Source organism: Mytilus californianus, unplaced genomic scaffold (assembly GCF_021869535.1).
Source record: "Mytilus californianus isolate M0D057914Y unplaced genomic scaffold, xbMytCali1.0.p SCAF_13, whole genome shotgun sequence".
Classification (NCBI taxonomy): Eukaryota; Metazoa; Mollusca; class Bivalvia; order Mytilida; family Mytilidae; genus Mytilus; species Mytilus californianus.
This window is the reverse complement of record NW_026262615.1, coordinates 1,233,624-1,259,963: the sequence shown is the minus strand read 5'-3', so window position 1 is coordinate 1,259,963 and position 26,340 is coordinate 1,233,624. Positions and strand designations below refer to the sequence as shown.

General features: G+C 32.0%; 1 protein-coding gene across 4 annotated transcripts in view; it reads right to left on the bottom strand.

Moving 5' to 3' along the window:
• LOC127722985 (neuroglian-like) overlaps positions 1–25,601 on the bottom strand; it is a 54,620-nt gene extending 29,019 nt beyond the window's left edge. For 2 of the 4 annotated variants that reach the window (XM_052229390.1, XM_052229387.1), the window contains exons 1-6: positions 13,341–13,440; positions 9,859–9,972; positions 9,271–9,382; positions 7,553–7,731; positions 5,991–6,176; positions 3,419–3,550 (exon numbers count right to left, since the gene is read on the bottom strand). In XM_052229390.1, the coding sequence (XP_052085350.1) occupies positions 3,419–3,550; positions 5,991–6,176; positions 7,553–7,731; positions 9,271–9,382; positions 9,859–9,922 (673 nt within the window). In that variant the 5' untranslated portion in view covers positions 9,923–9,972; positions 13,341–13,440. Of the gene's footprint in view, positions 1–3,418; positions 3,551–5,990; positions 6,177–7,552; positions 7,732–9,270; positions 9,383–9,858; positions 9,973–13,340; positions 13,441–25,122; positions 25,241–25,515 lie in introns of those variants that run through there. The other 2 variants (XM_052229388.1, XM_052229389.1) reach the window with 2 other exon arrangements.
• Between the last annotated feature and the right edge of the window lie 739 nt (positions 25,602–26,340).

The window sequence follows — 26,340 nt, the reverse complement described above, 5'->3', positions numbered from 1 at the left end:
CAATATTTAATGAATTTATTTGAAATTGTTTCTCAGCAACTGTTCTGAATTATCTGGATTATATTGTATTTATTAATAAAACACTTAAAATACAGATAATAAAACAAACTGGCATCATTGCCAGTCAGACCTGGGGTAATCAAAAAAGCAATTGTAATTAGCTGTAATTAATTACAATTTTGAAAGTAATTCAATGTAATGTGTAATTGAGCATATTTTCAATTACATGTTATTGAAAGTAATGATTTACATAATGTTTTTGCCATGTAATTATGAATTACTTTTCAATTACTTTGAATTACATTTAAATAATTGCATGGAAATTTTAAACAGTTTTGGCTTTTCTGATGCAACTTGTAAATTTTATTTTTTATTACATTTAGTATGCACTTGGTACTATGATTTTTTTGTGATGTAATTAATGACATTTAAAAATCAATGTAATTGAAATGTAATTAATTCAGTGTTCCTGCCTGCCCTAAATAGAAGGGCGGCCCGCCCTTGGTGCCCTTACCCCCGCCCTTCTGCCCTCCAAAGCAAAAGAATGCACCCCTCTGCCTTTTCAAAAAAATAAAATTTCCAAATGTCATGCCTATCGGCGTTTCCGGTAAAATTGTTACCTGATTGTGTAACACTAATTAACTGACAATGGGATTAAGTTAAATACCTAATGCCTTTGGCAGTTTTATCACCTTTGTTAATGATTGTTTACTGCTAATTAGTGGATTTAAGATAATTGAACAAATACTAGATATTTAATACAGAATTAAATGTCCACATGTTATCCATTTGTAATGTTTATGTACAGCATGTACACCTGAAAAAATTTATTTCAGTAGGCATAACATAAAAAATAAAATCTAAAACAATTTTAAAGGCATACACAGTTTTGAGTAAATTGGTAAAAATGTTTTGTTTCATAACCATGAGTATGAAATTTAAAGAAGAATCAAAGAAATTTGTACTTTGAACATAACAAGATTGCACCACTTCCTGTTTTACTTCTTGTATTTTATAATCCTCCTTTTATAGGAGCACTCCACAAATGCTTTTATTTTTAACAATGATGGAGAAAAAGTAACTGTTTATACCTTCTGCAATATATGCAATATATTATTGCATCAATATAATATGATCATCTCCTGTCTCACCTGTTATATTTTTAAAACTCCTTACTTAGGAGCACTTTGGTGTGCACTTAAAAATACTTTTTTGTAACAATTGAAATGATAATAAATAACTTTAATAACAATATACTATAGGGGGATTGATCAAGCAATTTAAATGTAGATAATTTAATTGATTAAACATTCAATTTTGCATGTATAACTCCATCTTTCAAAACTAATTGTTTATTTTTATAGACTGGTATAAGTTATAAAACATTGAAATTTCTGATGATTATTTTCCTTACCAAATGTACAAGTTTGTTTAGATTAACATCAAAATGATATGCTTTGCTTCATGGTATGATAATTTGATAAAAAAATTCTTACTGGAACCAACATCAAGAACACATTAATTTCTGAATATGGTTTAAATACAACTAATGTTCTCCAGCTGAGCCTAACAATATTCAAGGTAATTTATACACTGTCCAACAGTGCCCTTACAATCTGGGTTATTACGCTAAAGTGCCCTTTCAGACAACTAGCACCCTTCTGCCCTGAGATTCAAGCTGGAACACTGTAATTACTTTGGCATGTAATTGACCCCAGGTCTGTTGCCAGTGAGACGTGAGACTAGTATCTAACAAAGACCAAAAGTAGGAGAGTTGAAATATATAGGCTTAAGAGCACTTACAATGCAATTTTCCTTATAAATAATATTTCAAAGGGCCACAATTCTTGTAAAAAAAGTTCATCAGCTCTGATTTTGAGCCTTGTACGAGACATTGCTCATATAAACCTTTGATATAAATTTGATTAAAATCTAGCAAGAATTGCACACATTAGGGTGCTTACAATTCAATTTTCCATAAAAATTAATATTTCCAAGGGCAAAAACTCTTTTGTTGATTGGCACTGATTTTATAAACTGTCTGAGACATTGCTAGTATCCTTCGATATAAGTTGATAAAAAAAAAGTGAGAACGCTTACTTAACAATTTTCCATTATATAACTAATATATTCAAGGGATTTAACTCTCTTAAAATTGTTGATCAGCACTGATTTTTGAACTTGTCTGAGTCATTATATATATATATCTTTGAAATAGGTTTGATAAAAATCTGGCAAGAATTGAGTTTGCTTACAAGACCAGACAGACTGAGGGAATCAGAGATTTTCGTTGTCCCCCTCAATGCGTTGCACAGGGGACTACTAAGGGAGACTACAGCTGTATGTAATGGACTAACTAATTAGAATACTAAACAAAAGCATTTTTTAAAGTAAATGACAATTTTATATGTGTCCGACCAGTCTACATGTTTGTGAGATAATGTAAAACATCACCAATCTCTACAAGTCCAAAACCAAAACAAATGTTACAACTCACCTGGCCTCTCTGTTACAATAAATTATCATATTCAGTAATTTCAGAACTTTTTAGTCCATTTAGATAAACAGCTGCACAAAAAGTGCATGATACATCCATCTTGTGCATATTGAAATTGTTGGGAAAATATAATGGAATATTCAAAAGTGAGAAAAATGGCTTGGAGAAAAACTTGCATGAAGATATATTTCACATTTAAATGATGCTGTAAATATGATTGTAAAAAGTCCCATAACTCTACAACAAATCAGAAAATTTTACAAATTAAAACGAGTTTACAAAAACCAATCCCAACCATAGGGTACAGTTTGTAGTAATTCGATCTAATTTGATAACATAGCTAGTTTCTGACATGTAAGATAATTGTCATAAATCTAACAGTTAAAATACCATAAAATCTGGGATGACAGTTCAAAAAGAAAAAACTTAGAGTATCTTATTTAGACCAATTATGTAAAGTTTCAAATAAATCAATCCAGGCAAACTCGTTACAGTACAACATGTAAAAAATTACTTAAATCTGACAGTTCACCTTTCTAGCTTTTACTCTTATATTTCTGTAACTATATACTTGTTTTGTCAAATGATACACTCCAGTGCTTGTTTTCCTATCAATTGTAAGAACGTGCATGCAGAGTGAAAGAATTTATGAACATTAAAAGTTTATTTTCTGATGCTAGGGCTATAACGAAAATCTTTTTATGAGCTAATAAACCAAAAGCAAGCTATACCATTTTATCAATAGGTTTTGTTACAATTTGTATTTTGGCGTAATTTCACGTCATTACTGACCTGTGCCTATACTTTGAAATGTTGAACCATCATCTAACATCATGTTGATAGAGCAAGTTGCAGAGATGATTGATCAATCAAATTAGTTTTGACAGAATGTTTAGACTAAGTTAAGATTTATCTAAATACCTTTTTGGACTGTCATAATGACATTGCCACCTTTGTAGAATGCTTTCATTAGTTCATTGTTCATACCACATGCGTAGGGATTGGCTGCTGTGGATTCATCACTAAGTTCAACATACAGGAAATGTAGGGTACCTATAAACATAAAACAAGCAACTAATTTTATTCCCAATATAAACTGTTGACACAGAGATATGTCTCTCCTGTATATAATATTGAAAGTAAAATGCAAATGTTCAGTTTAAAATGGCAATACTAAGTATTTAGTATTATATGTAAATTATGCAAAATACAACAAAAACATGACTGAAGGAACAGGGCCAAATAATTTCTGAGATATCAGATGTCCCAATGCTAATACATCTGCATACCAAATATCATTGACTGTGTCAGTGGTTCCCCTTAAACTGTGGTTCCCTAGCGCCTTCCAAATATTTTTGTTGTTCCTGCAGCACTAACATTGGCACACAGTGCCTTAAAAGATAATCCTGCAGCGTGTTAACTTTCATATTTAATTATGAACTGTTTGTAACTTTTGCAATAAAGTTGAAGATCGCAGCTGAGAAGAAAATCGATATTACTCCAAATTGCGCAATTATTGATTGACTCGTCTATCCTTTACCTGTAATTGCCTTATCAGATGATGTAATTGCATAGATTATCAAATAGATAAATGTTTTTCTTCGATACTTTTTCAGTGTTCAGTCTTAGAATTAAGGGAAAAGAACGAAATACAAATACAAAACGATTTCACGCATGGCTTTCCTAATTAATTGCCGAATTAAATATCAAATTTTCTCATTTGTCAATAACAAAAATCTATTTTAATACGACCAATGATTATGATGAAAACATGTGGAAACTTTAAATACACAACTACAAATATTTATGAAATGAAGTCGTTTAACACAAAGTAAACTAGTATTTATGATAAATTCAGTATGTGAATCGATAGTTTGGGTCATAATGTGAAATTTTGTTCTTAGCAAATAAAATTCGTCTTTGTCATATTTAAAAAAATAAATCAGTTATGTCTGATTTTGGTCCTTGCACTGGAAAACTGACAATACACAATTTGATGTCAAAAGTTGGGTATGGAAAATCCGGGGGCATATGTATAATGTCACTAGTAAATAACTTTGTTGGACATTACTTACCTGCCAAAGAAATGATTGCGAAAAATACACACGGAAGCGATCTCGAAATGTCAAACTGCGGAAATTGGTCAGCTGTTCATTTTAATTAATTCTTGTGGTTTAAAAAGTTGTATTCCAAAAATTACAAAATTCTTTTAAGATAATACAATATCTTTAAGAGGAGCAGATGCACCAGATGTACCAGACATGGACATATCTAAAGCTGTTCAGCACTGGAAGGCTCAATTGGATTTTAACTATATAAATGGACTGTGATATCAACATGATCAATGTGTTTTATATGTGTGTAAATTGATTAAACTTTATATTATGATAATTTATAAATAGTGTACATAATTTAACACCTAGCCTGTCATAAAGCTTTTAAATTCATATATTTCTGAAGGATTGTTTCACATCACAATAGTTCACTCAAAACTAGAGGCTCCAAGGAGCCTGTGTCACTCACCTGATATTTTTGTTTACAATTGATGCATGAAATAATGCAACCATTATACTTTTGCTTTAGTTTCAGAGATATAAGCCAAAAACTGCATTTTACCCCTATGTTCTATTCTTACCCATGTCGGCCATGTTGGTTGGCAGGCGGGGTCACCGGACACATTTTTTAAACTAGATACCCTAATGATAATTGTGGCCAAGTTTGGTTAAATTTGTCTCAGTAGTTTGAGAGGAGAAGATTTTTGTAAAAGATTACAAAAATTTACGAAAATTTGTTAAAAATTGACTTTAAAGGGCAATAACTCCTTAAGGGGTCAATTGACCATTTTGGTCATGTTGACTTATTTGTAGATCTTACTTGGCTGAACATTATTGCTGTTTACAGTTTATCTCTATAATAATATTCAAGATAATAACCAAAAACTGCAAAATTTCCTTAAAATTACTAATTCAGGGGCAGCAACCTAACAACAGGTTGTCTGATTTGTCTGAAAATTTCAGGACAGATAGATCTTAACCTGATGAACATTTTTACCAATTGTCAGATTTGCTATGAATGCTTTAGTTTCAGAGATATAAGCCAAAAACTGTATTTTCCCCCTATGTTCTATTTTTAGCCATGGCGGCCATGTTGGTTGGCAGGCGGGTCGTCAGACACATTTTTTAGACTAGATACCCCAATGATGATTGTGGCCAAGTTTGGTTAAATTTGGCCCTGTAGTTTCAGAGGAAAAGATTTGTGTAAAAGTTAACGGACGACGACGACGGAGGGCGGACGCCAAGTGATGAGAAAAGCTCACTTGGCCCATTTGGCCAGGTGAGCTAAAAAAAAAGGGTTACGCAGTACAAACTTTTGCGCCTTCAAAAATTTCTTGGGAGAACGCTGAGGCCTAAGTGTCACTTTCATGACTTCTTGAAGGCAAGACAAATGTTCTGTTTATAGTTCCTTTAAATGTGATGACTACACAGACACCTACCTTCTTTATCTACAGCTATACGTTTAGTTTCTTCCACTGTTTGACTGGTTCCTTCCCCTACTTTCCATTCTATCTTACACTCATTGCCTGGTACACATTTAGGTTTACCCGTACAAGATATGGAAGTTTCCCTATTCTGAAAAGCATCTACCCTTCTTTCTACTGTATCAATAAAGCTTATAATTGCTGAAAAGACAGTCAGAAAAGTACATGCAGCAAATAAGGTAAAAAAACAATTAAAACATTAAATTTATCATAGGATTAAACACATTTTTTCTAGGGTATATTGATGTGTAAACTGGACCTGTTAACTCAAAAACTAAATAAAAATCTATAGGACTTTTATGTAAAGTTTGTCAGTCAGCAGCTCAGTTTACACATCAATAACCTCTAGAAAACATGTATTTAATACTAATAATTCTTCTAGCAAACATTTGCAACTTTTTATTAACAATTTTTTCATTTGACATCAAATTCACAGTTGACATGTTGTAACTAAGGAATGAGTTGCCATATTGACTTGCTGAACTCCATAAATGTTCGATTAATGCAAAAGAATTTAAAATGTAACAACAAATACCTCAAAAACTCCTTTTTATGAAATATTATACAAATTTGGAGCGCACAAGTAACAGGATGAGAGTTTTCATTCAAAAGATTTTATGTTTTACAATGACATTAATGCATCACAATCATTCATGTATCATGATTATATACATTTTTCCAAACTCTAATGATTTATATTTTTTTGTTATACATAGACAACTATTGAATTCATGCACTTTCCTGTAAAATGCTTATGTTGTAACATCACAGTAAGAACTGATTGTTCTATGAGGACATTAATGCCAATTGAACCCGGGTCAAACAGTTGAATTCATTCCTAAAAAACAACTCAAGATTGGTGTATTAGAATAGTTTCGGTTTTTTTTTTCAATTTCGATTTACACAAATGTACTTTGAACTCCAGGATCGAATGCATGTGTATCGTATGAATAGATTATATTGAAATCAACATGTTACAAAACAATGTCTAAACCAAGGGAAAAAATTTAAACAGACCAACTATATGCCAGTATATTTGTAGAAATGCAAATCAACATGTGTTTATGTAGGTTAAGAAAATAGTTTCAGCAACATGGTCTATCGCAGTATAAAGCAAGGGGAAAAAACCTAATGGACCACACCAATTCATGTATTTGTAGATATGCAAATGATATAAGAATTATAGTATAATCTATACTACTAAAAGAAGAGACCGATTTCATTGAGCCACAACTCCTCTGAAACCATACAAAGTCCGAAATATTTGTGATATGACGTATAATTGTAGTGTTTTGTACTTCCTAAATCTGTCTTTGAAACAATCATTTTTCCACAAAAAAAACCAATTTTTAAGAAAATATCCAAATTCGGAGACCGTTATCGATTTCTGTGTCTTATACGCTGTCGCGCATGCTCAGTCAACATACTGCCCGCGAAATTTTAAAACTCTTTGTTTCAACACTTGCCCAATTGTACCGCGATTTCGCAGGCATCTTTTAGTAAGAGTAAAACCTTACTTGCTCTTTCAACTTTGAATGGTGCAGACATTGCTGTACCATGTGAATTCGAAGCAAAACACTGATAGGTTCCAAAGTCAGCTACCATTGGTTTGGTTATAGTCAGTTCTCCTGTGTCCTTGTTCACACCTATCTGTAGGCTGGGCTGTAACACTTGACCATCTTTATACCATTCATATCTGCAATAAATATAGAATATTAAATGGCTTTTTCAATACTGCACCTTTATCAACTAGAGACACCACGTTGAAGGTTCATACGGTGTGTGTGTGTGTGTGATAATATATATTCACTTTATTATATGCCTAAAATAGATGTTTTTCACATGACATGGTATAAAACGAAGTTGTATTAAAATAAAAATTTGTTACATAAATATGAGTTTGAGAATGTTCAAAAGTTCACAATGTCACACTGGTCTGTGACTGTATATAGTTTGGGTGTTGACTTCTACTAACTCCGGTGGTGAATGAATTCTGTTTCTCCTACCCTCCTTGTGGGGAGAGTGGTGGACATCCTCTCTTGCTTATTCTCCTTAATCTTTTTTTTATATCGTGTAGTCTTCCTTCTTTTGTACAAGGCAGGGTTGCAACCCTTTTTCAGACATAAAATTCAAGGGTTTTTCCAGGATTATCAGTAGTTTTCAAGGATAGCGGTTCTTGCATCGTGATTAAAATTAAGATTGTCAAATAACATTGAAAAACATTTCAAGACCATTTGCATCAAGCATAATCGAGACCAGGATTAACCTCTATCAAGTCGCCACATTCGTATCTTCCCACGAAATGCGCTCAGGAATACCTGTTTAACATATGGATACCAATTTTCAAGGAACGAATCAATGAGCACAGGGGAGGTAGGTAATTCAATTTGTTTTAAAACTTCTGGTTTTTTAACTTTCAAGGATTTTCGCTGGATTTTTTCGTTTTTTCCTGGACTTTTCCCAGTCAAAGCACCTCCAATAAAATTCCCGGCTTTTTCCTGTTTTCCTGGGTGCGTTGCAACCCTGACAGGGTTATTAATTGTCCGTAGGATACAAGTAGTACATGTTTGACTGATTGTATAACACAATTCAAAGTCAAGTAATATTGATAAAGTACACGTTTTTCTGTATGGAATAAAATATGTGTCTGTACAAATTGTTTTACAGGTGTCATAGAGATTCAGGTTTTGATAATGCCTATGCAACAGTAACTGATATCGATATAATCACAGATGGCTGATACAGAGTGGTTGCCATTGATTGTATAACACATAAAATGTACTTGTATTTTCTACTAAGAATGAATATAAAATTACTAAGATTACAGCCTGGAACTCTGAACAGTATGTCATTCAACATATAACAGAACAATTTCTAACTAAACATTTAATTATTTTCGACTAGATGTAAATGACATGTTAACCCCATTGTTAAGTTTGTTTCATAAATATTCCATAAAGGAGTCAATACATTATTTCCCATTCTAATGTCATTTTTATGATTTTGATATATGTTTCATATTTAGATGAGATCTTTGCAATGTCATTAAATAAAACAGAGGCTACTGTGCTGCTTTGAAAAAAATTTGGTTAAAAATTAGGAATTTTGACGAAATTTTTTAAGTTACAGAGGATTTTCACCAAATGGACTGTAGTGGATATTTTTTTCTTTATATTTATATATTTAAACTTACTTTGTTGCAAGGATGCCTGTAGACATAAACCTTAAAACTTACTTTGGTGGAGGATTTCCTGTAGAACTACATTTGAACATTTTAGGTGTATCATCCTCTTCTTTCATATAATATGAATCTTGGAATGGACTTGTGATCTGTGGTGGCATCTCAGCTAAAATAATCAACACTTTCTCAGTACACTTTGCATGCATTTATTATTATAATCGTTTAACAATGGATAAAAAAAAAAGATGTGGTTGGATCAACATCTGACAATGAATTCCTTTCAAACACCTTGCTAGGGGCTGTCTTGAAAATTAAGATTCTAAATTTGCTAAAATTTTCGTAATTTGGTCTCTGGTGGATAGTTGTTTTATTAGCAATCATACCACATCTTCTGATTTTTTATAGATAGGAGTGTGAATTATCAAAAAGGAGTAATGATATAGTTACTGCATGAATATTGTTCAGAGTAGATTTTTATATCGCATTAGCTCACGAGTGCCATATAAAGTTAACAGGAAAGAATCATGTTCACCTTTATATTGTGTTGTTAAGTTTGAAAAACAGTTTAAAACTTTAACTTTGTCACCAATTTTGAAGCTTTGCACTTATAAAAGTAAAATGCAAATAAATGACAATACTTACGATCCGCACATTGTATCACGGATAAAAAAGCAACAAAAAATAACACTGTAACTAATGTCTTCATTTTCTTTTTTAATATCGCTTCTATCTTCTTTTTAAATGTTGTTTATTAATCTGAAAATAGAATAAATCTAATATCGTAACTGACAACAAAATGGAAAACTTGAAATAAAATTGAGAATGGAAATGGGGAATGTGTCAAAGAGACAACAACCCGACCATAGAACAGACAACAGCAGAAGGTCACCAACAGGTCTTCAATGTAGCGAGAAATTCCCACACCCGGAGGCGTCCTTCAGCTGGCCCCTAAACAAATATATATACTAGTTCAGTGATAATGAACGCCATACTAAACTCCAAATTGTACACAAGAAACTAAAATTAAAAATAATACAAGACTAACAAAGGCCTGAGGCTCCTGACTTGGGACTGGCGCAAAAATGCAGCGGGGTTAAACATGTTTATGAGATCTCAACCCTCCCCCTATACCTCTAGCCAATGTAGAAAAGTAAACGCATAACAATACGCACATTAAAATTCAGTTCAAGAGAAAGGTTACTTATATATGAGCTGTGTGTGATAGAAATCGACCTTATGCAAGTGCATGTATACATGTTCATGTATATCCTTTGATTGATTTTGGAACATTCAAATACGAAATAAAAGATGAATTTTGGTCAGGTTTGTAGGGTTCTTGTTACAACTCAATTTTCAAAGTTCGACTTTCTGTAGATTTTTTCAACCCAAAATAGGTTAACAGATGTATTGATATTAATTTGCATAAGCTCAATTTCTATCTGACACAGCTCATATGTTATTAGACACTACACACTACCATTACAATTCAGTACTACTTCAATACCATTGCAAGAATACTATTTTTCACAATATTAGTATCCATTTTTTTTTAGTGGACTTATCATAGCAGTGCCTAACAGTGCCCACTATTTTTTATCGTATAAACATCAATTTTTTGCAATGTACTTATCTTATCTTAGCAGTGCTTGTCAACACACATCATTTTTTATTGTATAAGTATCAATTTTTTGAAGTGCACTTATCTTAGAAGTGCTTGTCAATGCACACTATTTTCACTGTATAATTACCATTTTTTTTTCAGTGTACTAGTCACAGTTTATCTTAGCAGTTCGTCAATGCACACCAAGTATCAAAATTTTGCAGTGCACTTATCTTAACCGCGCCTGTCAATGCACATTATTTTTCACTGTATAAGTATCAATTTTTTGCAGTGCACTTATCTTAACAGTGCCTGTCAATGCACACTTTTTTCACTGTACAAGTATCAAATTTTTTGCAGTGTACTTATCTTAGCAGTGCCCATCAACACAAACACTTTTTTATTGTAGAAGTATCAGATTTTTACAGTGCACTTATCTTAGCACTAGCAGTGCCTGTCAATGCACACTATTTTTCACTGTATAAGTATCATATTTTTGCAGTGCACTTATCTTAGCAGTGCCTATCAAACTATGCACTAAGTGACTTAACTTCACAAATCATAAACCCCAAATATAATGCCATCACTATTAAAGAAAGATGCAAAACATGCAACCAAGGACTTTGATTGAACAAATACTCAATTGATTTCATCACAGACAGAACTAGTATCACATATGACATACATTTGAATTCAAGTTGTTCTTTGAAGGCAAAGACACCAATTTTCTGTTTTACAGATATTGTCAATAGATAAAATTGAGAATGGAAATGGGGAATGTGTCAAAGAGACAACAACCCGACCATAGAACAGACAACAGCAGAAGGTCACCAACAGGTCTTCAATGCAGCGAGAAATTCCCGCACCCGGAGGCGTCCTTCAGCTGGCCCCATAAAAAATATATGTACTAGTTCAGTGATAATGAACGCCATACTAAACTCCAAATTGTACACAAGAAACTAAAATTAAAAATAATACAAGACTAACAAAGGCTAGAGGCTCCTGACTTGGGACAGGCGCAAAAATGCGGCGGGGTTAAACATGTTTATGAGATCTCAACCCTCCCCTATACCTCTAGCCAATGTAGAAAAGTAAACGCATAACAATACGCACATTAAAATTCAGTTCAAGAGAAGTCCGAGTCTGATGTCAGAAGATGTAACCAAAGAAAATAAACAAAATGACAATAATACATAAATAACAACAGACTACTAGCAGTTAACTGACATGCCAGCTCCAGACTTCAATTAAACTGATTGAAAGATTATGTCTTCATCATATGAATATCAGGCACAATCCTTCCCGTTAGGGGTTTAGTATCATACCATCATAACATATATGAGAAGAACATAACCCGTGTCATGCCAACAACTGGTTTTTAAATAAATGTGTTTAGTGCCAATGCAAAGACCCTATAAGTGAATCAATATTAACGCCAAAATATGCAATCTTTAATGACCTGACAACAGTATCGTAACTATATCCCTTTTTAATAAGTCTATTTAAAGGTTTTGTGAGCTTCAGAGGTGAATACTGACATTTTTGTGCTTTATAAAGAATATTTCCATAAAAAATTGGATGTGAAATACCTGAACGTATAAGAAGTCTGCATGTTGAGCTATATTTACAAATGATGTCCTTATACCGATGATAAAATTTAGTAAATGTTTTGACTAGTTTGTGATATCGAAAACCCTGGTGTATTAATTTTTCAGTAATACATAAATTTCTCTCGTTAAAATCTAAAACATTGTTACATACACGAGCGAATCGTACAAGTTGAGATATATAAACACCGTAAGATGGTGACAAGGGGACGTCACCATCTAAAAATGGATAATTAACGATAGGAAATGAAAAATCATCTCTTTTATCATATATTTTAGTATTAAGCTTTCCGTTAATGATATAGATATCAAGATCGAGGATTTCTTTATATGTAGAATGGGGGCAGGAGAATCTGGAAATATTTACTTACATTTTTTATATTGATGTTGTTTTATGTTTATGTTTTGTCATATGCTCTCGCTATAGTTTTATTAGTATTTACAATAAAGAAATGTATTAAATTGATTTTTTTTATTTCAGATTATCTCCCTTTACTAAATGTGTTTTCCTAGAGGTATCATAAATAAACCGCTTCCAATGTAAGATGTGTTCATAATAACAATAACTTGTTAGATTATTTAAGAACAATTAGATTAAAATAATGGGGAAATTCTATAGAAAAAAACACAGAAATGAGCTTTGGGGTCATATTTTATAGACACAATGGTCAGTCTCAGAATCTTGAGTCACTGACTTGACATTAGCATTAAAATGTGGTTGAGTTCAAATGGTTTTAAGAGCACACAAACATCCTTACAATTATACTGCTAAACACATAATTTGAGTTATAAGTACTTGTACTGTATAATTATCACAAAGTATCTTCTCCATCAGTACTTTTCTATATATCTACTTAATACATGTACTATTCATAAGAAATTCTGATAGGAGCTGAAATTTTCAATTCTTAACTTACTTCTTAGGTTTACTAATTATCCGTCCTATACTTAAAAATGCATTGTTCACACAATAACGCTAAAATGTCAGAGAGGTAAAGATGATTAATACACCTGGTTAACAAAATCCAGGTAAATAAAGGCATACCTGAGATAACCTGGGGATCTCTGAAGGGTTAATAAGTTAATCTAGCATTTAAATTTACTTTCCTTTTTTAAGACTCTGATAATGGAGTTGTTATAAAAACAAGAATTATTTGTTTTTTACATTGTATATCTACGAGATAAAGGACCTTAAATTCTTCAATACACTAAAAAATCAATAGACACTTCAGAGGATTATATATACTTATTTAATCAAACATTCCGTATAAGGACGATTACATGTAAACTTCCGGTCAAAGCACTCCTGGATGAGTAAACCCTGTTATCATGTTATTGTTTAATCAGCTGTATTGTCAACAATTGTGTATCATATAATTACTTCTATTACATTGTCATTAATTATATAATAGGAAAACCTTGAGTCAAAACTAAAGTGCAGGATCATCAATATTAGGCTTTTAAATTGAATATTTTTGTATGTATTGTTTCTTCAATCTGATAAACTTCTGGTTCAGTGATTAAACATAAATATAATTAAATTACAGTGTCTATAATACTGTGAATATTATACCAGTGAGGCTACCAGCTGGGCATGTGAAAGTGTCCCAGTCAGGTATTAACACTGAATTATATTATACCAGTGAGGCTCCCAGCTGAACATGAAAAAGTGTCCCAGTCAGATATTAACACTGAATTATATTATACCAGTGAGGCTCCCAGCTGAACATGTGAAAGTGTCACAGTCAGGTATTAACACTGAATTATATAATACCAGTGAGGCTAGCAGCTGGACATGTGAGTGTGTCACAGTCAGGTATTAACACTGAATTATATTATACCAGTGAGGCTACCAGCTGTACATGTGAAAGAGTCACAGTCAGGTATTAACACTGAATTATATTATACCAGTGAAGCTAGCAGCTGAACATGTGAAAGTGTCACAGTCAGGTATTAACACTGAATTATATAATACCAGTGAGGCTAGCAGCTGGACATGTGAAAGTGTCACAGTCAGGTATTAACACTGAATTATATTATACCAGTGAGGCTCCCAGTTGAACATGAAAAAGTGTCCCAGTCAGGTATTAACACTGAATTATATTATACCAGTGAGGCTCCCAGCTGAACATGTGAAAGTGTCACAGTCAAGTATTAACACTGAATTATATTATACCAGTGAGGCTCCCAGCTGAACATGTGAAAGTGTCACAGTCAAGTATTAACACTGAATTATATTATACCAGTAAGGCTACCAGCTGAACATGTGAAAGTGTCACAGTCAGGTATTAACACTGAATTATATTATACCAGTGAGGCTACCAGCTGAACATGTGAGTGTGTCACAGTCAGGTATTAACACTGAATTATATTATACCAGTGAGGCCACCAGCTGGACATGTGAAAGTGTCACAGTCATGCAGGTATTAACACTGAATTATATTATACCAGTGAGGCTACCAGCTGGACATGTGAAAGTGTCACAGTCAGGTATTAACACTGAATTATATTATACCAGTAAGGCTACCAGTTGAACATGTGAAAGTGTCACAGTCAGGTATTAACACTGAATTATATTATACCAGTGAGGCTACCAGCTGAACATGTGAGTGTGTCACAGTCAGGTATTAACACTGAATTATATTATACCAGTGAGGCCACCAGCTGGACATATGAAAGTGTCACAGTCATGCAGGTATTAACACTGAATTATATTATACCAGTGAGGCTACCAGCTGGACATGTGAAAGTGTCACAGTCGTGCAGGTATTAACACTGAATAATATTATACCAGTGAGGCTACCAGATGGACATGTGAAAGTGTCACAGTCAGGTATTAACACTGAATTATATTATACCAGTGAGGCTAACAGCTGGACATGTGAAAGTGTCACAGTCAGGTATTAACACTGAATTATATTATACCAGTGAGGCCACCAGCTGGACATGTGAAAGTGTCACAGTCAGGTATTAACACTGAATTATATTATACCAGTGAGGCTACCAGCTGAACATGTGAGTGTGTCACAGTCAGGTATTAACACTGAATTATATTATACCAGTGAGGCTACCAGCTGGACATGTGAAAGTGTCACAGTCAGGTATTAACACTGAATTATATTATACCAGTGAGGTTACCAGCTGGACATGTGAAAGTGTCACAGGCAGGTATTAACACTGAATTATATTATACCAAGTCATAATTCTTGATGTGCCTCATGGTTGTATAGATATAAATAAAAGAAAAGTTTCAGGCAGTTTTGTATTGTTTCTGTACATTACGGTGAGATGTCCGGCAATTCATGACAATATTCAGTTACATTTCTTTGCCTGTCTATGTCTCGTCTGAACTCCCCCCGATTACAGCGGTGAATGCGGAGATTATAGCATGGGCATTGAATGTCTATCAAATAATTACATTCAAACCAGTGATACAGATTGTCGTGAACTTGCAGTGTGGTGCTGGTTTTTGCTTCGATTTGAAAATCTCTTTGTGACTTTGAGATGAAAACAACAAAAATGTTATGTTCCTTTGCTTTTTAACAGCCCTGGACTATGTGAGATTAGTTTAGAGTTTAAATTCTCATTTGAATATTGAATTTAAATGTAAATTTATTTTGAGATGAAAACAACAATAATGTTTTTTTTTTTTTTCTTATATTGTCATTGTTAAAGCAACATTTGATTTTTCTGAATTATTTCTTCCAAATGATTTTTGTCAATTACTGTATGTTACAAATACATGCATAAATTCTGTATGTTATATATAAAAAATAAGGAGATGTGGAATGATTGCCAATGAGACTGAACTTGTATTCCACCAGAGATCAAATGACATCAATGTAAGTCATGATAAGTCACCGTACGGCCTTCAACAATGAGCAAAACCCATACCATATAGTAAGCTATAAAAGACCCCAAATTATAAAAAGTAAAACAATTCATACAAAAAAACCAAGTCTGATTTATTTACGAAACAGTAATCAAAATATAAATATGAGAGATAGCGACCAACGACAACTACTGAATTACAGGCTCCTACATGTATTTGTGTGTTTCTATAATAAAGTCACTTTTGAGATTTGTGGATGCATTTAAACATGAATAGAATGAGATGTGGGTATAAATCAATGAAACACTCACTCACTAGCTTGTAATCTAATCTTAAAATAAATTTACATTTAAATTCAATATTCAAATGAAGATTTAAACTCAAAGCTAATCTCACAATATAATACGGGGCTGTTAAAAAACTTCAGCCCAGTGGTTTTATATTTACAAAAATTAAGTCAAAAGTGTTTGCTACATTTTGATGCTGACTTAGCAGTTATATATACATCAATTTATAAAACCATTCATCCATATCAACATTTTGAATGTTCTGAAAAATACAAAGTGTATTAACTAATTCAGATCTTTTTTAATTTAGCCCTAAAAATGTGAACTCTACAAATTTGTGGTGGCAAATTTTTATTTCAATTTTTTGTATAAATTTTTTTAACATTTAGGAAAAATATTTTCTAAGAAGATGGTTTCATTCATAAAAGAAATATAAACATTACTGACCTTAAATAACAACACCACCTGAACAATAATATACCGTCAAGATGTTATCCAAAATATATGCACAAAAAATTCCTATGTGACATGTACAAACTGTATTAATGACATACAGCTCAGTAAATCTTCAGTGTATCTACATACCCATCACATTTCATGTACTTAATAAGCCATTGTTTATTGACTCTCACATATTTACATTCATGAATATTCATTATCACAGTTTAGCCAATAATTCTCAAGACAAACAATTCTGTATCGATTAATGTGCCAAATATGGTCATGCTGCAAACACAAAATTGACAAATACGATAAAATTTAGGGTGAAAAATCAATTTCCTTGGGGCAATTTTAATTATAATTCTTGTTTGGCATGTATGGCTTTTGGTAACTTGAAGATTGTGTAAGGCAAAATCAATAAATCTATGACACTTTTTCTTTAAATTTGAAGCCTGCTTGCAGGTTCTTTTTCAATGTGAACAGTTTACTTTGAATAATTTATGAATGCTTTACATGTTTCCTATTGAAAACAGTTTAAACACATTTTATAAATGTATAGCTGTATTCATAATTAGTTATCCACCGTGATTTGGAGGAGCCAGGCATTACAATATAATATTAGCTAGTGGTCTAAGCTAGCCCAAAAAAGAGGGGGGCCCAGCTCCCCTCAGCCCTTTCTTTTCTATCCTATGCCCTTGTAGTCATGCACTATGAAGGAAAATATACAAAAAGACATTATTAACTTATTCAATGACAATATTAAAAAAAAAAAGCATTTGAATTTTAAGACACTTAACTACCCTCTGGTGGGAGACTTTCACCGTAAGCTGATTACACAATACTAAAGACCATATTATCCTTATGTAACGATCAATAATTTGACACAATGAAATCGACAAAAACTGCATTGCAAAGGGACTTCTATGGCTACAGTGTCACTTCTATATTTTAACAGCATGTCAAAATTGTTCAACATATTTTAATTCCAGTTAAATGTGGGCGTCTTTTACAAACCTGACAATGTTGAAATAATGTGTTAATCATGTTAATGCTATAAGTATGGGTGAAATTGAGACAAGTTGATAATTGGACAATTTCTTTGATAGATGTGACAAGCCAAAGTAAGTTCTATAGGTGACAAAAGAATTTTGAGTCAACCTTTACAAATAAAATGTGTTTTATGGTTTTAAAATCTTATTATTAATTTAAACTTCCCATTGCAAGTTCAGATAACCAAAGGACAAGGTCATGCACCACTACACATTCTTTCTCTTGACACAAGTTGCATTTTTTAACGACATTATGCATGTTATATATGGATATACATAAAATACATGTGCATCTTTTACAGATTTTACAATACATCATTTTCCTTTTTCCAAATGAATGTTAATATTTATCCAGGTACACTTTAAAAGGACCTGTTACCTTTCCCAATCAATCCCCACGCTTAGTATCATAGGTCTTCTGTGTATTTGTGACTGCTAAATAGGACCAGTGATGGTGTATTACTCAAGTTAGGGGTAATAACCTCTATCAGAGCTCATCACGTCTGAAAGCAAAATCATACAAGAGTTTTCTTTTTCCACTCAATGTCAAATTTAACTATATACATGTATTTAAAAGTTTTGAATTGCAAATGTATGCAAAAATTAAGTTTAAATTAATGTATAAAACCTTTTTTGTAATCACATTTTAAAGTTTTCCCTATTAATGTCTGTCTGGAATATTGAGGAACACATAAAGTAAATATAAATTACTTTGTAAGATTAAAATCTGTCATACAATATATTAAAGAACTTGTTTGACCTTCATCCATACAAAGTTATCTCCCTTGAACTCTACTTGTACCCCTGGTCTAATATTATACATGCAATAAATCTATTAACATTAACCATCTCTCATTCATTACTCCATACAGTTACCTCCCTTGAACTCTGTGTGTTCCTCCCCTGGTTATCTCCCTTGAACTCTACTTGTATCCCCCTGCTCAAATATTATACATGCAATAAATCTATTAACAAACCATATCTCATTCATTACTCCATACTAACATTACCACTCCTTTATTCTAACATGGATGATCTGAGTCAGATCACCCCTACCAGAACACCCTACCTTGAGTTTGCATGCTTTCGTTTGTTCTGTAACATTTTGGCAGGAACGTCGAACACACAATAAAACTTAGAAATATTTATGCTGAATAAAGACTTACTTTCAAAATTTATGTAGAACAAATCAACTAAATTTCCAGTGTCTATGCGGGAATCAAACTCAAGACCTTAACCTTCATATGAAGCCACGTTTCATACCCATACACCAGGACAACTGCCTCCAACTCACTGTTGATTGAACATATTTAAACATTGTATCCGGGGCTCATTTATAAAGGGTATATACTAAAATATATTATAATTATTGTATGGCATTCTGAACTAGATGTTATGAAGCGTAAATGTTTTTTCATATAGTTATGAGGCGTAAATGTTTTTTCACAAAGTTATAAAGCATAAATGTTTTTTCATATAGTCTAGAAGAGCTGGGATGTATAATATTTATCACACTCGGACTTAGTGTGTCAGTGTAACATCATCCTCCAGCCTCCGGCCATCGGGTGATCTTCCACTGACACACTGCATCCTCATGGGATAACCATTACAGAGTTATCTCCCTTGAACTCTACTTGTACCCCCCCCCCCCCCCCTACATGCAATAAATCTATTAACAAACCATATCTCATTCATTACTCCATACAGAGTTATCTCCTTTGAACTCTACTTATACCTCCCCTAGTTATCTCCCTTGAACTCTTCTTGTACCTCCCCTGGTCTAATATTATACATGCAATAAATCTATTAACAAACCATATCTCGTTCATTACTCCAATTGTCTTTTAATCATAAAATTTTCAATTATAATAATAGTAACTGAGCACATTTAATTAATCATCTTTATTGTAAATCATTGTTTTGTTTGTCAGATGAATACAGATTTTAGTTTCCATCTGTGTGATTAATGGATGAGTATGAAAGGGGTATCTGCCGTTACTAATTTATAGGGCATATGCACACTACAAATTGGCCATTAAAGTTAATTCATATGAATCCATCAATGGACTGTTAATTATTAAGTGGTGTGACGCTTAAATATCAAATTACGTTTCACATGCACTTTTGTTTCAGGAAAAGTAAATTTTTGAATAATTTCAGATAGTGATCAGCATATTTGTTTTTTTCATTTGTATCTATAGTTTTGGATGACTGTTCTGTGAACTGTAAGAGTTCATTTTCTGGTCCTATGGTCTCTGTGGATAGCTCATACAATAAATGTCAGAAAATATATATACAAATTTTTGAAGGAGCTTTAGGAAGAAGAAGACAAATAAGGTTTAAGGAGCTTTTCTCCTTTTCTGCAGCAAGGGCAATTTGCCAAATATATTTTACATTTTCAGACATAGTAAATATTCATATTCCTTTTATTACTTGTGTATACAATGTACTATGTTTGCATTTTAACCGGCCAGGGTTTCATGTTTTGCAATAAAGTTATTATTTATTCTGCAATTTAACTTTGATTCTTAAAAGATTTTTTTTTAAATTCTCATTCATTAATTTAATTTATATTACTCAATTACTGTAAGCTCGAAATGGAGTAACAATATGAAAAAGCACAATTTTTTGGTGTACATTTTTTGGGGGTTTTTTTTGGTACAATAGATTGCGGATCTCCATACAAAATTTTCATTCCGTATCCACTAAATTATGTCTTTAATCAAAAACCAACTGAAAAGATGTGAATGTTTTGTGACTTCAAATTAACAAAAATATTACCATAATATAATTGATCCATTCAGAATATATCCATCTGTGTTACATCCAAAAAACAGTATGGTTTCCCCAAGTAATTTAAAACTTGTCAATTATAACAATTCTAAACTTCTTTTTTTAAATATTCTCCCAGACTGCATCTTATTTTTTTTCTACTTTTTGAAAAATATTTACTTTTGGACAATGATGGGCTTTAATTGACAGTTAAACAATAACGATCGACAGTGAAGATAGATTGGGATATAGAGATAGACGGTTTCTGAAGTAATTAAATATACCAACTATAATTATGTTTTCCCTGTAGGCAGTCAGATCTAACTTGTCAATTCTAGGAAGTTACCAGACAAATATGGACTAGTTATTTCCTATTAAATTATCTTCTGTAATTTACTATGTTAATTATATCTTTTTTCATACCAGATGTAGCAGTGGGTTAATGAACAGTGTCTATTTTTCTGTTTTAGAATTTGTTTTTTTAATTTACAAACTCATTTCAGCACTTAAGCAGTTCCTGTCAATTTTGTTTGACATAAAGAAAAAGAAAAATTACATCAAAAAATAACATCATTAAAAAAAATTCAGTTAATACGTATTATTCAATAAAAGACAGAACAGATATCAATTATTCATACCACAACCCACAAACAAAATCTGGTGTGGATCCAGGATTTTGAAAAAGGGGGGGGCTGGCAAACCAAAGTAAGGAGTGATACTAGCAAAAATTCTATATGATATATGTAGCTTCATTAGTGTGCCCATGCCCACTGATATCCCCACCACCTAAATCTTCCTCTAAAAATATACTTAAAATGTTAGTAATGCATAAAATGAATAAAAGATGTAAGTTATATTAACAGCCCATATTTCACTCCTTGACCCAACCAATTTTCTGGGTCCACTTGAAGTCATTCCCTAAATCACACCTATATTATATATATAATTTTATGTGGTCTAATTATCACTAAGAATTCATTCAAGACCACTGCTGCTGAAAACAAATCAATTAGAGGTAGACATACGTACTGATGCCAGTATTCAATTTGAATCATTTTAGGGATTTACATTATACAATGAGGTATTTAATTAAGAAATAGTAAGAATCCAATTAATGTATTGGTCATTGAACAATGATGGAAAGCAACTGACAATATTCCACAAAGGATGGAAACAATATTGAACTTACCACAAATTAGAATTATCCTTTTACAGTCTAAATCCAGTAATTATTCCTTGCGGAAATAAATTAGAAAATAGAAAATATCTATTGAGCCAATCTACACAATAAGACAACGTAGTGTAATGCCGTCTACGTCACTTCTTATCCAATCAATGAATCAACGATGGTTTCCCAGGATTCTCACGAGAATATCTGACACACTCCCAATTTCACATATATTTTGATTCTCTCTCAATTATAGTGTTTTCAATTATATTTGATCTTTGTAAAACTATTTCATTACATACCCTTTTTACTCCATGGAAATCATCTACGTGTTTCACATGTTTTTATCTTTATATAATGTTCAAATATTTAGATGCTAATTACATTGGACATTTAAATGTCATCAGAGTATTAAATTGATGTTGAATTAAATTTAAATCTCATGGCGAAAAAGCACAAGGTTTAAAGTTTTTATATAGTCTATTCTACAATTTTGACACTTCTTATTCTATTTGAATTCCGTCTCTTTAATGCTATTAACTTAGAAAAATTAACTGCCCTGGCATCTTTCTTACTTGTAAAGGATTACCACTATTATAATATACATAATAGAACCAGTAAAATTGTCAGACTTAAACAACGGGATACTCCCATACATAATTGTGCAACCACCATGATTAGTCCAGAAAAATATACATGTATACATGTGTAATAAGAGAATTTCCTAAGGCATAGTTCTATTACTTCCTTAATGCGATGGGCAAAAAAAGTATAAATGAAAGAAAATAATTTTAAAATGGGGACATGGCCATCCTTAAAGAATTTGATATGCAAGTGTTCTCCCAAGGCCATTATAGCACAATGGTGTTGTACAATGTATCCTCGTACTATCTAAAAAGATGTTCTTATGGAATGTACATGTATCATAAAAGTTGTGCTAAGATTATAGGGAAATTATGGCTTTTTTAAATCTGTTCCCATCGAGATATTTGAAAATAGTTAGTACACTGTCTCTTCTGAAATACAGTGTACCATTCTAATGCATACTACATGTACTGTAGAACCTGTTATGAATCAGTTTCGTTGTCCATTTTGTATTATAAAAAAATCCTACTTAGGCCAAAAATAAAATTAGAATTGTTTGATGTTGCCTATTTACCCACCTAAAAAGCAGCCTACCAGAAAAAATTTATGACATAAATTGTTTCAAATTTTTTTTTTAAGGTTTTTTCAGGCTCTGATTGGTAGGCAACATCAAACAAAGAATTTGTTAAGGGTGGCCTTACTTTGAACTTTTTAGAATCAACATAGTCAAAACCTTCTATAAAGGTCGTCTCTATTAAGCAAAAACCTAACTTGTCAGGTCACCCATTTCTTGTCCAATTGTAGAAATGAATACTTATAAATTTTGAACCTCAATTCAAAAGTCACCTGCCTTGTAAGGTCAGTTTTTATTAGTCCCAAGGTTGACCTTTATATACAGTTTTGACTGTACTTGAATTTTGAATCATTTTGTTTTGTTACATTAATGTTTGACATTTGCTATCATAAAATGTTTGTTAAATAATCAAAAATAACAATTACACCTATCAAGGGACTATCAAATTTTGACTTGTTTTTTATAACAAAACTGATTAATTTTGCAACATATAGAATTGGCTTCAAACACATCAGTTCATATACAATTATTACATTGTTGTATTGACTAGAAAAGTAGTTGAGAAGACTATATAACTAAGCAAAATTCACATGTTTTTCTGCATCTGAATAAGAAAAAAGCTTTTAAACTAGCAAAGAAACAATCAATCAGAAATTTATGAAATAGGTCTATCAGTGTATAGAATATATGTAAAAATTGGTGAACAAATGCAGTTTTCACTTTCAATAATATGTAAGTTCATCCAATTAGTATGTATACTTCGTATTAAATAAAGCTGAATTCATCAAAAAAAAGGGAGACAACTGAAATTGCACATAATTCACTATTTACATTCTGCAGAAAATGTTGCACCCATTTTGAAATGACATTAAATATTATAATAGCATGAATAGTAGTAAGTTATGAAAATTTATAATTTCAAATTATAATCATATTTTTTTTTCACCACCACAATATGGGTAATACAGAAGATTACATTTTTAAATAAAATTCAAAGGTTACTTAAAGCAACTCAATCCAGGAATTTTAGATGTTTTTCAATCATTTTGTTCAAATTCAATGCATAACACAAAGAAAGACAAAAGGAACAGACAGATCATTAAATAATCTGATTATATGACAAGTCAAATCTCTTTTAAATTTATTGATTGATGTACAATACCCTAAGGGGACATAACTCCATGTTATTTCACATCTGTTTAATTCAATGTTTACTCTTATCCATAAAATGACATAATTTAATATTGAATGATTGTTATGGTGGATATTGAATGATTGTTAGATTGTTATAGTGGACAGGTGATAATCATTAACAGGTAATTTAGAAAATTACAGTCTACAATTTACAGTTCTTGGTCTGTAATTTTCAAATTGACAATATATTTATATTATACTTGAACTTAAATTTTGATGTTGGTCTAGGATTTTGAAACTGGGGAGCCCGCCAACAATTCAATGTTAGGAGTGGGACTTGTAAAATGTCTATGCATTAACCATGCACATTTATGTAGCTTTATAAATAAAATTTCTGATATTGTGTGTATTTAGTTATATATAGTATATGTATAAGTCATATGGAATAATTATTTATCGAGATGGTCCACTTGTCAAATCATAAATTATGCAGTTTGTAGAAAATATTTAAAGAAACATATTTTCAATATTCAGTTTTGAAAATGAAATTGACAAAAATTTTAAGAAAAATGATAGTTTTGAGAATATTAATTATATGCGCTTGTAGTATAATTCTCCATGATATTATTCAAAGGGCTTTTCATAACTTGGAAATGTTATTGCAATTTTATCTGAATTTCAAGTATAAACAAATTATTTAGAGTACTGACTGTGGAGAAATCCTCATATAGCTGAGTGGAATAGTAAATCATTTGACAAGGTATATCAGATCATATCAGGTATATTCACCCTGGGAAGTTAACTTTTTGTATATTATTAAAATTCATAAACATAAATATAATAACTTCAATATTTACCTCTTTTGTACCCTTCAAGTCAAACAAAACATCTGAATAAAATGCCTATAAACACATTAAACTTTTCCTTGTGTACTACAGATCTCCACTAAATCTTTCAAATATATAATAAATCATTGATTTGGAGCAAATTCAATTAGTCTTTAAAAAGCGAAAGCTGTCACATTCCTATATTTTACTAATTGCAGTCCTGTTAATTATAACCCTGTATGCGGACTGGGGTACGCTAAGTTCAATCAAATATGCCGCGTACCTGTCGGTGTACAGGTAATCGGTAACATTCAAACATGTGGCGATTCATCGAAGATGAAATCAGCAAATGCATTTGTTCACGGACGCGATAAATATAAATACCAATATTCCATTAAAGTATTTGACATGCAACATATTTACCTGTTAAAAGAACAAAAGGAAGTTGAATTCAAAACATCTTTCCTCAACAGGTATTCTCTCACCTTGTAATATCCGGGTATTTCCGGTAGTCCAAATTTGTGACGTATTTCACAAATCAATGAGAGGCACGTAAGGGGCAGTTGATGTTCCAACTTTTAAGGCTAAACTTGATCCTCAAAACAAATAATGATATAATAATACATTAATGATAAATGGGACTAATGCATGAACTTAAATATTGGCCCATTATTATATGATATGAAAGGATAACAAACTATAGGCCCTAAAGAGCCTATCATGAGTGTGTCGCTCAATTTGTCATGAAATAGTAGTTCCTTCATTACTATATTCTTAATAAATATAAGTTCCAAATGGAAGAAATATTCGTAATATTATTTCCACTGGAACAAATATTACAGAATTTGTTCCTTACGGATTAAACATGTTAAAGGATATGGAATATTTGTTTCCACAGGTACAGATCGCAATATTACTGCATTGTCTATAACAAAGTTTTCAGGGGAACTTCTGATGGCGGAACAAATCATTATTCGTTTATAAGCTAAGTCCATGTGCATCTCCAACAATGGACACTCTCCAACACCTGTGGAGTACTCTTGAATAGAATTCCTGACGAAAATCTCTTTTACTGCTAATATTTTTTTTCTGTTTACAGTTTTTTTCTATCTTCTTTTTTTTTGTGCCCAAAACACATTTAATGACAAACACTCCTATCAAGAATCACTATAAAAATCCTTGCTCCTTTAAAGAGTCTACTTACGATTTCGGCAAAATTTGACTTATTTGTAGATCTTTTCTTGCTGA